The sequence below is a fragment of the Falco rusticolus genome, chromosome 4 (genome assembly GCF_015220075.1).
Source record: "Falco rusticolus isolate bFalRus1 chromosome 4, bFalRus1.pri, whole genome shotgun sequence".
Lineage (NCBI taxonomy): Eukaryota > Metazoa > Chordata > Aves > Falconiformes > Falconidae > Falco > Falco rusticolus.
The window spans coordinates 73,563,459-73,575,675 of NC_051190.1; the positions used below are offsets into that span (position 1 = coordinate 73,563,459).

The following is a 12,217-nucleotide window of genomic DNA, read 5'->3' on the forward strand; positions in this document are numbered from 1 at the left end:
AGTGCTCTTGTTTGATTATTGTCACCTAAAAGTCTAGGAAAAATTCTCATCTAATAAATCACTCAAATGTTAAAAATATTCTTAGTTAAATGCAAAATAAAATAGTCAAAAGGGGAATTCTGTTTAATTTGATCGGATTTTGCTGCTTTCATGTCAATAGCAGAAGTCCTCAATATAACTGTAAAATCTGTTAAAATAAATGTTCTTATTTACTTTATAATTGTTTTAATTGAACACCTACATTTACACTTCACATTTTGTAAGTCTGTGTGTAAGAAAAATACGGCACAGGGAGTGTAGTAGAAAATACTCATTTTTGAAATCTCGTGCCTGCTTCTTTTTTTCTATGTACAGTTTCTGGTTTGCAAATTTTTGTGGTAGCTTAAGGGTTTCTGTGTCTTGGCTTTTGCAACAACACAGGAAAGTTCCTATTCTCCAACAATTAATAATTAAAATTCTTATAATAAACAAGGCCGTTTGTGAAATATAATAAGTTAGGCTAGCTACCTCATCTAAAATTACCTTTAATTAATATGTTCCATTGTTCTTACTACTTTGACTTGTAAATTTGTCCCCTGGCTTACTTGTTAGTACAAACCTCTGCCTTTTGAAGTCTGGGGAAGTATTTAGAGTTAGCATTTAGAATTAGCAGGGTATGCCAGGGTACCCTAAATTTCATGAAGAGTTGTACATTAGCTGGATGCTGTTAAGTTGTTCTCTGGGATCACCTGCTGCTTTTAGAAGCTGTATTTGGTAGAAAAGTTTCTATCAAACATTTCATTCATTATATCCAACATTAAGAGCTGGAAGCAAGAACAGTTTGTTTCTTCCTAAAGTATTTTTAAAAGTCAGCATTTGCAACAAAATCATCCAGTCTTCTGTCCTCTCCTGCAAGGGGCAATCTGCAGTATTGCTTTCTCTGTTAAGAATCAAGGGAAAGTGAATTAATATTGGTGGGTAGAAGTCCATCATTTTAGTCAAATGTTATATTCTGAAAAAACTCATTAGCAATTCTTTTAACAGTTTTCTGTCTGAAAACTTCCAGCTTTGGCAGAACAAGCATTGAAATTTTATGGTTTTCTTTAAGCTAAAGATTCTGGAAACCGGCAAAACCAAGTGAGCATCGTCCCTTGTAAAGGAAGGGTAATACTTACCGGTTTAGCACCAAGAGCTACTTTCAGTACTAGCAGATGGCAGATATCTGTGCCAGAACTCACTGACCATGCTAAAAGAAATTCTTGGGATCCATTTTCCCAACTTCTCAACAACTGAATAAGGTTAAAGTTGGCATCTGAATGGGACCCTGCCAAGGAACTTATAGTTTTTATAGGAAATAAAATGCTTGTGATTCAAATAGAAACGTTAACAGACTACTTGGTCCTTGATGTCAGACAGGGAAGGGAAGGAAAGGAAAAATAAAATAGCAGATGGAAAGATGTCAAATATTAAGTCACTGTTTTCTTCGTTTATGTTTGATTTACATGTTGCAAGTTGCAACGGTGTTTCAGGGGATGCCTCAGCTGCCACTTCATTTGCAAAGCAAATGGGAAGCTTGGAGCACTAGTCCTGAATTCAGTTTCTTGATACACTGCTTTCCATCGTGAGTTTATGGAAGTCACAGTACCTCCATTTCCCACCTGTAAAATGAGATAGACTACTTTGCAAGGTTTTTTACAGGAATAATAACAGGTTATATTGAATTTACAGTCAGAGCAGTTAAATAAATATCTAAAAATGTATTGCAAGGAAGGAAAATGCATAGCATTAAACATCTACAGGCTTTACATAGAAATGAGAAAATTAATTTATTTACATATCATTACTCTAGTTTTTTGGATTGTATTAATGTATTCAGATACCTCATCAGTGTGAATGTAAATGCCCGACAGACTACATTCCTCTCTCCAAATAGAGAAAAAATCACCCCCTTGTCTGGAAAGGACCATCCATCAGAGGAAGTATGAAAATAAATGCACACCCTCAGTAGTCTGTAAGATCTGGGTAGTACGTTATGGAAGCATTATATATTGTTCAACTCACCTAATTCTAATGAATGTGCCCAAGTAAAATGCCCTTAAGGGCTCAGGTTTCTATCTATAGTGGTCTTCATGGTTTTTTCTAAAAGTGATGCAGCCAATCACTGGTAACAGTTGATGAGTTAACCTATTTTATATATTACAGGGTGTCTCACCCCCCAACGATTATTTTGCCGCTTCATAACTGGGAACCCAAAGATGAACCTACAAAAGAAGAAGAACTTGGTCCTTTAGTAGAACACATCTATGAGGTAAAAATGTTATATGTTGCCACAGGACCTCATGCTAGAAGGGTTCAGGTAGAAAAAGGTGCATTGGGTGAACTGCATGGAATACAGGCCACCTTTGGAATCTGATGGATGGCCTTTATTCTAGGAGATAAAACAGAGTGCTTCACATCTGGTTATAATTCACAAACTAGCACTCAAGAAAACATAAGCAACTGAGCTGAATCAGCAGTGTAAGATAACAACTTGCATGACTTATATAAGCTGTTATGAATCAGTCTGTAAAATACAAAATATTATTTGTGAATTCCTCATCTTAACACATTTCTCTAAACTGAAAAATCACTGACAAATCTTCCTGCCTCAATCACGTGGGCTGTTTGTGGAACTATATATGTGACTTCCAATGTATTGACATAGTTACAGTGATTATTACAGTGATTAAAGAAACCACATTTAATAGTGTATTGATATCAGCAAAGCATAAAAAAGGTCAAAAAACCACCCAAAAACCCTTTACTGAAGAAGATTTAAGGTTGAAATTGGGTTTTATTTGGTTCTAAATAAAGCTTATTAGTCACAAAAATTCTACACACTCAAAAAAAGGAGGTTCTCGCATATCTAGAATCTTTGAGTAAAGCTCCATGGTGTTCTGCTTCTTCAGCTCTCATGCCTAGTGTTAACACATATCCAAACTTCCTGTGGTCATCAGATGTTTTCAAATTGTAAACTTTGATACAAGAAAATCATCTTAATATCCCAGATTTTATAATTTATATTATTTCTATCTTTACTAGATTTCCCAGAAAAGAATAATGCCCTGGGATGTTACTTTGGGAAAACTAGTTCCCTTTTTTCTTTTGAGGAAATTTGAACTGAGGAGTGTTCCTAATCACAAACGTAGTTTAAGCTCTGCTATGCCTTCTGTTCTTGCACACTGAAATGTGATTCTTTCGTGTCCTGATGTTTCAGCTACTATTTTCAAGTATGTTCTGTTAAGGTTCATTGTATATATTTGTATAGTGTGTTTTGATGTGTTTTTTTATACTTTCTAAGGTAATTCTGTCTCTTTTATATGTAGGAAAAAATGGGAAAGGTGCAGGATTTCTTGAATACAGACAGACAAAAAAGGTTATTCTCCCAGATTTGCCAGGCTTTGTGACTAACATGTAGAGGTTCTTTTCCCCTACCTGCAACAGATTCTCCATCAATAAAATTATATTAATAACCTACACATCTTTTCCAAAGTAAAATGTCTAAGTGGTGGTCACTGTGGTTTCTGTTGTTATTTTTGTAAATGCCTTGGAAAGCTCTGATGCTATTTGTTTGACAGCTGCACAATATAGGACCAAGTGCCATCAACAATACAGTTCTCCGTGTCGGTTGGCCTGTGTCCAGTGGAGAAGAATTTCTTCTTTATATTCTTCATATTCAGACACATGGACCATTGCACTGTCAGACGAGCTCTCCTATTAATACAATGCAAATAAAGGTAAGTTAGCTCCTTTTATTTCCATCCATGTCTGCATTTTGCTTGATTTTTTTTTTTTTTTTTGCCTACACTTCACAATGGGATGGAGCTTTTGGGGAATTCTTCACAATGACCCTGAGATCATTTTCCTAGGTAAGAAGCAAGATATAGATAGTCTATAATGTTTCTAGTGGGACAGTTGTGTTGCATGGTATGTGTTTTGTTTCCAAACTCTTCTTATCAGAAGAGTGCATTCAATCCTGCTTTCTGTGTCACCGACAAAGATGTTAACCAGCGCTGGTCCCAATACGAACCCCTGAGGAACACCACTCATCACTGGTCTTCACTTGGACATCGAGCCATTGACTGCAACTCTTTGAATGCAGCCATCCAGCCAATTCCTTATCCACCAAGTGGTCCATCCATCAAATCCATGTCTCTCCAATTTAGAGACAAGGATGTCTTGCAGGACAGTGTCAAATACTTGGCCCAAGTCCAGGTAGATGATGTCAATTGCTCTTCCTTTATCCAGCTGTGCTGTAACCCCACCATAGAAGGCCACCAAACTCCTCAGGCACACTTTGCCCTTAGTGAAGCCATGTTGGCTGTCACCAGTCACCTCCTTATTTTGCATGTGCCTTAGCACAGTTTCCAGGAGGATCTGCTCCGTGATCTTGCTGGGTGCAGAAGTGAGACTGACTTGTCTGTAGTTCCACAGATCTTCCTTTTTTCCCCTGTTTTAGAAATGGGAATTATGTTTCCCCTTTTCCAGTCAGTGGGAACTTCACCGGACTGTCATGACTTCTCAAATATGACGGATAGCGGCTTAGCCACTTCATCTGTCAGTTCCTGCAGATGCCCCTCATCAGGTCCCATGGACCTGTGCACCTTCAAGTCCCTTAGGTGATCTCCAGCCTGATCTCCTACAGTGAGCAGTTCTACATTCTCCCATTGCTGCCTTTGCCTTCTGCAGCTCGGGCGGTGTGGCTGGAGCACTTGCCAGTGAAGACTGAGGTAAAACAGTTGTTGAGTACCTCAGCCTTCTCCATATCCCAGGTAACCAGGTCTGCCATTTCCTTCCAGAGAGGACTTACATTTTCCCTAGTCTTCCTTTTATCACTGACGTACCTATAGAAGTTTTTGCCCTTGATGTCCCTGGCCAGATTTAATTCTGTCAGGTCTTTAGCTTTCGTAACCTGATCCCTGGCGGCTCGGACAGTTTCTCTGTATTCCTCCCAGGCTCCCTGTCCTTGCTGCCACCCTCTGTAGGCTTCCTTTTTGTGTCTGGCCTTGTCCAGGAGCTCCTTGGTCATCCATGCAGGCCTCCTGACATTTTTCCTGACTTTGTCTTTGTTGGGATGCCTCGCTCCTGAGCGTGGAGGAGGTGATCCTTGAATATTAACCAGCTTTCTTGGGCCCCTCTTCCCTCCAGGGCTTTATCCCATGGTACTCTACCAAGCAGATCCCTGAAGAGGCCAAAGTCAGCTCTCATGAAGTCCAGGGCAGTGAGCTTGCTGTGTGCCCTCCTCACTGTCCTAAGGGTCTTGAAATGTTGGAACATTTCATGGTCACTGCAGCAAGGCTGCCCTTGAGCTTCACATTCCCCCATCACTTCCTCAACAGCAGCCTTTGCTGCTGTTCATGCAGCCCAGGACGCTGCTGACTCTCACTTCTGACAGGGCACACTGCTGGCTCATGTGCAGCTTAAGCCAGGTCTTTTTCTGCATAGCTGCTTCTTAATCTGTCAGTCCTCAGCATGTTTTGCTTCTTGGGGCTACTTCCTTGCACCAAGTATATGAGAAGATCCATATTTTTATATATCATATGCTATATATTATATTATGGTTAAGTTCAACATAGTACGAGAAATTGTAATCTGTAAAACTGGAGTAATTTTAGAATCATATATTTTTTACATGTCTTATTTTAATTTTTCAGAGAACATACTTTGAATACCCTATAAAATGAAATTATCAACAGGAATTCTGCATGAAATATACTGCAGAAATGGAAGTTTTCATGTAGTGCCACTTGATAAAAGGATTCATATAGTCTACAATTATTCTATGGCTTAATCTATATTGACTCATAAAAACTACAACTTTGTCAGCAACGTGACAGGCTTTTGGGTTTTCTACTTTGAAATGATTCTGTAATTATTTTAATCATACCAGCCAAAAGAAAAAAAAATCCCTTGCCAATATTTTGGTAAGTGTTATTTGTAGGTATTGTTTCCCGTCCAGATTTCTTCCCCTTCCATGGACATGTTTCTTTTCTAGCAGAACTGTAGATCTCAGAGTTTGCAGGAAACCGTAACAAGGGGAAGCACAGTAGCGGCCTCCTCGGTACAGTGTTGGTATGCCAGTGTCTAAAAGCCTCTTTCAAGATCTGTGTTTGTGATGGCAGATCCCTCAAAAGAGCTTGGTTTGGCTACAAGTCAGAAGATTTAGCAAAACACAGCTCTACATATTATCCCATCAAAAACAAGGTATCCAATTTATTAAGCATAACTGATTCCAGACACTTCTGGAGTAAACAACACTTCTCGAGTTTAACCAGTAGCCTGTTAAATATCTTGTGGGGAGAGCTGCATTCCAAATGTTAAAAGTGCTATATATCTTTGGCATACTAGGAAGAGTTTGAGTTCTATACAGTGGATGGAAGTGGAGGCATCTTTCTGGTGAAGGCTATTCCTCACAACCACAGGGGCTACAAGTCTTTGGCTTAAAGAGGCAGAACTAAAATATGTACTTACAAGAATGTAGAAAAGCTGATGTATCCCAAATACATTATGGCTAGATTTTTGTGTTTCACCCAGGAAGCCAGAAAGGGGTTAGGATTACACCCTTTTATTTAGTTTTGCTAGAGGGAGAAAAATGAAATGAGTAATAGGGAACTGAAAATAGAAAAATGTTTCCATTTTGTACCCAAAACACAGCAAGTTTGGAAACAGAGAATATTTTCCATTAATCTTTTCTGCCCCATTTCTACCTATTTTTCAGAGGTGGTGAGGAGAAGGAAGCTGATGTGCTACATTTGTATTTGCAAGCCTGGTATCTCAAAGCCACTGGTCAGATCAGGTTGAAAGTACATGAGAAGGAGATTTAGCATCCCCCTACCCTAGCCACTGCGTTCTAAGTTTCAATTAAGAAGCTGAGATGGGAGCATTACAGTCAGGAGAGCAGAGCTCTGGGCAGAATAGTGCCATAGTTCTTAAGCACTTTTTCAGGCAATGTAATTTTTGATGATTTTTGTAGGTTTTTAATTTTGCTTTTCCTTCTCCTACTTGATAATGATTGTATCTGTTACATTAACAAGACTAAATTTTTGTGAGACTTGTGAGAAATCTCCCTGTAATAATGAAATAACGGTCCATCTGTCTTAGCAGAATATGGCTTTAGATGTACAATCATTATTGCAAGACTTAAAACATCTTTTCCTTATTTCAGTTTTTCAAAGCACTGAACAGCATGAATACATAAATCACGTTTCAAATATGTAATGCTTATCTATTGCTTCAGATAGGAAGAGGATACAGAGACAGCTTCCTTCAGGTTTTGTCTAAACAGCTGGATGCCTGGCACAGATTTCCAAATAAGGCTAAGGACATTATATGCCTGGCTCCTCTTGGATTTCAGAACCTAGCTCTCTTAGGGTGCTTGGGCATTTCCCCTTTGAAATTACTTGTATTGTTCAGTTTCAGTCAAAGCGGTATATTTCTCCCCATTGCTGAATTTCTTCTCTTGTGGAAAGGTTTCCTTTGTGCTTTGTTGGTTCTTCCACAAAGATAAACCAAACCTGTGCACACATGGGAAGACTCTTATTTAGGGAATTTTCCTTTTCAGTAGCTTATCTTTCTCTGAAGACAGTGAGGGACATGAAAGGATAATAAAATTATGAATTTTGCAAAAGGTGTAAAGAGGAGCAAAAGGACTTATCAAAGATACGGAACGGATTCCCTTGCAGAAGAACTCATTCCACTAGGGTGCTTCAATCTAGAAAGGAGGTGTCTATGTGCAAATATGGTCCACAAGATCAGAAGTGGCAGAAGGAGCATGGGTGGGGATTGACTGCTCTCTGCCTGTTGCTGCACAGGAATGCAGTGTGTTCACTGCACAGGAATTGGAGCATCAAATGAAGCCTGTAGAGCGAGATTCAAAACAAGCAAAAGAACATGGTGGTTCATAATGACAGGTATTAGATGTCTGGAACTTGTTGCCAAAGGAAGTAGTCAGGATTAAAAGTTTACATGGTTTTAAGAGGAAACTGGACCAATTCACAAAAGAGGAGTCCAGTAAAGATTAATGAATAAACAATAACTTCATGCAGATCAGGAGGTCCCTGAGCTGAAAACATTTGGAAGCTGAAAGTTATTAGGAGAGAGCGTTGTGTATGCATGCCCTGTTGTTAGTCTTCCTTCCACAACTGCTTAAAGGCAGTGTTGATGAGAAGAGGGCTCAGCTAGCTGGACTTTTGGCTTGAGCCAGTATTCCTGGCGAGTTGGGTTTTCCTCCCCCAGATTGATGGGAAAAAGTAGTTTTATGGAGCCTGTGCCTGTAAATACCAGAAGTATAGGCAGTGGTTTCCAACTATGGTAGACAATACAAAGTGACACACATGACACATTCTCAGTAGCTGAGCACTGTAGTACTGTAGGGCATCTGTCAGGCAAGCAGAGAAATAGCTGCTAAAATCCACTACATGGGTAAGGTACATCCACCAACATGACTGACTGGCAGGAGCTAACCTCTTCCAGAGGCAGTGTCTCCTCATGCTGTAGAGCCATTATTACTGTGTGTAAGTCGTGGTCTGGAGACAAAATAATACCATCCAATGCATTGCTCTTGAATGGTCTCTTACATCTCTTGTATAACAGCTTTTACACAAAGTCCTCTTCCAGAACATTTCTGATGGAGTTACACATTGCAGCAGAGGGTTTTGCTTGCCTAGAAAAAGAGGAAAGCTAAACTGGGTTTTGAAATGAGAAGTGAAGAACTGATCTCAAAATCTGCTCAGGCAAAGAAAGCACGACAGTTTTCCCTGGTGGGGAAACTGAGACAGTCCATTGTAGTTAAAGGGAGGGAGCGAGAATCCATTTTAAGTAAGGTATGGTGTGCTAAATATGGGGCATATGAAATAGCTACAGAGACGCAGTTGTACAATTCCGCGCTACTGGCTCAGGAAGGATAAAATAGTATCTTTAACCTCAACATCTAGGCCACTGGATATACCCTGTTTTTAAAATGTTACAGGAGACATGTATGTTTTCTCTTAAACAGAGGGCTGTTTTCAAACCTTTGCTGTAATAATTCACTACTGACGATGTTAACACTCTGGGATCTATGAAAAAATAATTCAATATAAAAATCACCTAGTGGATCTACATATGTATCGTGATCATGTATTGAGGGCTTCTTCAAAGGCATGTCATTATATTGTGGTTCTTTTAATTTATCATCATTAAAGAAGCCTGTACATGCTGGTGAGGGAATCCTAGAAAGAGAATTCCCATGTGTTATCACATTGAAAGGGGGAGATTTACTAGCTATTTAACTTCCTTTATTGCAAAAAGACAATGTTAACCTAATTAAGTGACGGGGGGGGGGGGAAAGACTTATTTTTGCTTAAGGAGTTTTCATCAGTTAATAAATTATAGTATCTTTCACTTTTTAGGATGCTTTTGACTGAAGATCTCAGACAATGTCAAAATACTTCCTTCTTTAGCCTTGCTTGGTCAGATGAATGGTACAAATTTGCCAGATCTAGTACTACACAGCATTAGTGTGTGGAAGGTTTTATGTGTTTATAGCTATTCTCTTCCCTTTAGTGCTACAACATTTCATACAATTGCAAACATTTGCTTTAGGAATTTGTTTAAGATATTTTGATTTCAGAGGCTAAAGGAACTGATAAAATGGATCTGATGTAGCTCTTCATAATCTGAGGCCCTTAATGAATAGTCTTGCCTATGTTTATGTGAGTCCCTGTTGAGATCTTATTGCAAACTTCCACTTATATTTTATTGTGATTTTACATGATTGGATTGTCAGGAATTAGAATTTATCTTTCCCTTCATAGTGATAGATTGCCCAGGCATTCTTTGAGACTTCTTGAGAGAGAGAAGCCATAAATGCTCTGTGTAGAAACTAAAGACAAACTGCCAACAATGAAAATAGGATTTAATCGGAGAATAAAAATCTGTGAAGGTAAAGCTGAAGAGATTGCATTTTAATTTGAGATTAAAAATGAACCAACTGTTACATTATACAAAGTTGAGTTGTTACTAAAAGAAATCTGTAACAAATAATGATCAAAAGTTGTGTTGCTAGAATTCAGATTTCCTTTTTTTTCTTTTACTTTCTAAAGCTTGTAAAATCATTATATTTCAATAGGCAGATTCTGACCTGAACAAATGGCCAGGTTTCCATGCAGCAACTTTGAATTTATCCTGTTACAGAGATCAAAATATGGGCCCAAGAGTCTAACAAAATTAAGGACAGCAATGAAATTGTTACCAGTAAAAAGTGGAAAAAGATGTCACCTACTGTAATTCCTATAACCGGGCAATATCTTGCTGTGCTATCACTCATCATGCTTCTAGCTGAAGACAGTGTATTCTCATGGCTGTTCTGTATAAACCACAAATACAGTGTTAATCCAGAATTCAAGACTTCCGAGAAGGGAACAATTCTGTTAAAGTCATTGTATGAGTATGCCATTACCATTCATATTTTTTCTCTTTGCAGTTTGCTATTCCACAAGACACTCCTGAACTTGCTGCTTTTTTATATAATTCCACGAATTCTCATTACATCAGGAGAAGGGATGTCACAGTGGCAGAACCTCACAGGAAAAACTCTGCAAAAATATGGGTGAGCTATCTAAAACCTATAAACTGAAACTATGCATGTAGTGTATCAAGGTGCCTGTTGGTTTGACTGCCATTTATTTACAGGTTTAAAATATTTTTGAACTGCTTTTTAATCCCTCGGTTTAAAATACTCTTTATTACATATCACCATGCCACAGGTTAGTGATTTTGTTTGACAGATTTTTACATTAAAGATCATGCATGCCAAATGCCTGAATGTCTTACCCCTGGCTGTTTGCAGACAAGCCTCTGTGGTCACGCAGGGGCACACTTACCACAGGGAATTTCAGCACAGGTTTAGGGAAAGGGCCCCTCTTGCACAAATTAAATTTCAGATTCTGACTTCTGAAAGATAGGTCTCTGCTTGTTAGCTTGGCTCCTAACATTCTGGCTCTTTCATAAAGAGTAACTCGCACTTAAAATTAACATTGTCATGTAAAGTAATAGTTCTGACACTGAAGTATATTTGTTCCTCCCAGTAAGTACTTATGTACACATGGAAAGGGAAGACTCTTTCCTTTTACAATAAAACAAACAAGGCAAATGGGTCAGACAATGCTGGAGCAAGAGCAAAGACTTCTTTCCCAGGAAAATAGTTCTGATCAGTCTGGTACCTGAGTATTTGGACTTGGCTGTATTTTCAGAATGTTGGGGTTTTTGCCAGTCGTGAATTCACTGTCCCATCCTTAGCGTACTTCAGCATTGCAGGTGTCAGCTCCCCTCACCTAGTGGCTGTGTTCAAACTTGGTGACCTTGAGGTCGGCATGGTATTCATGCAGTCAGTACTTTCCATCTACTTTGATGAACCTTAGGCAGAGTTTCTTTCACGCCGTCCAGTCTCTTATGAAGCTGTTTACTGCAAGGTCATGTTTGAATTCCTTCATAACACTAGAATTTGGTAGAAAGAAAAGAACCTCACAGACCTAAGTATTCTGGAGTAATAGAATAAGTATGCTGCTTCTGCAAGTTAATTTGGCAATTTTTGTAACAGGAAGAAGATAGAATCTGAAAGTAATGAATACCATAATGCTATTAAGAACAAAATCACAGATGAACCCATTTTAAACAATAATCACTGTTGATTACTATGTAATTCTTTCATCAACCTGATACCCTGGGCAGAATCTCGTTCCACCAGGGCTGAAGGAAAAATGCCTGGGCTTTCGAAGGCATACCAGTCAATACCACAGAACACTTAAACCATTCTTCAGCGATACCTTAATTATCAGTTATCTTTCTCAGTGATTAGGCTCATATGCTGCCAACACAGAAATTACTGCAGCAACTGAAAGTGGTTAACAAAGTTCTGTGCTGTGTTTGCATCTTAAAATACAAAGCAGAGATTTATCAGCTGCTTGATGTAAACGGATATGTTTAGCTGAGTACTTAATAATACAAAGTTGGCACTGTGATAAGCAGCCTTCTAGTACAATATGCTTTTGATAAGCACAAATTAGGATAGGATTGGGTACAGTGCTTACCACTAGATATATACCAGGACTTTTCCAGGATGTACATAGAGAAGGAGTAGATCATTTGTTCGGTTAGAAAGGTGTCCCAATTCTGTGTGCCTTCAGCATTGCATACTACAGATCCAGAAATTTTTTTTAAT

At 38.7% G+C, this 12,217-nt stretch overlaps 1 protein-coding gene across 1 annotated transcript in view; it reads left to right on the plus strand.

The window, feature by feature from the left end:
* Positions 1–12,217, plus strand: part of ITGA8 (integrin subunit alpha 8) — a 114,966-nt gene that overhangs the window by 76,576 nt on the left and 26,173 nt on the right. Inside the window, exons 24-26 of the mRNA XM_037385968.1 lie at positions 2,182–2,287; positions 3,597–3,755; positions 10,481–10,606. Coding sequence (XP_037241865.1) covers positions 2,182–2,287; positions 3,597–3,755; positions 10,481–10,606 — 391 coding nt within the window. The remainder of the gene's footprint in view (positions 1–2,181; positions 2,288–3,596; positions 3,756–10,480; positions 10,607–12,217) is intronic.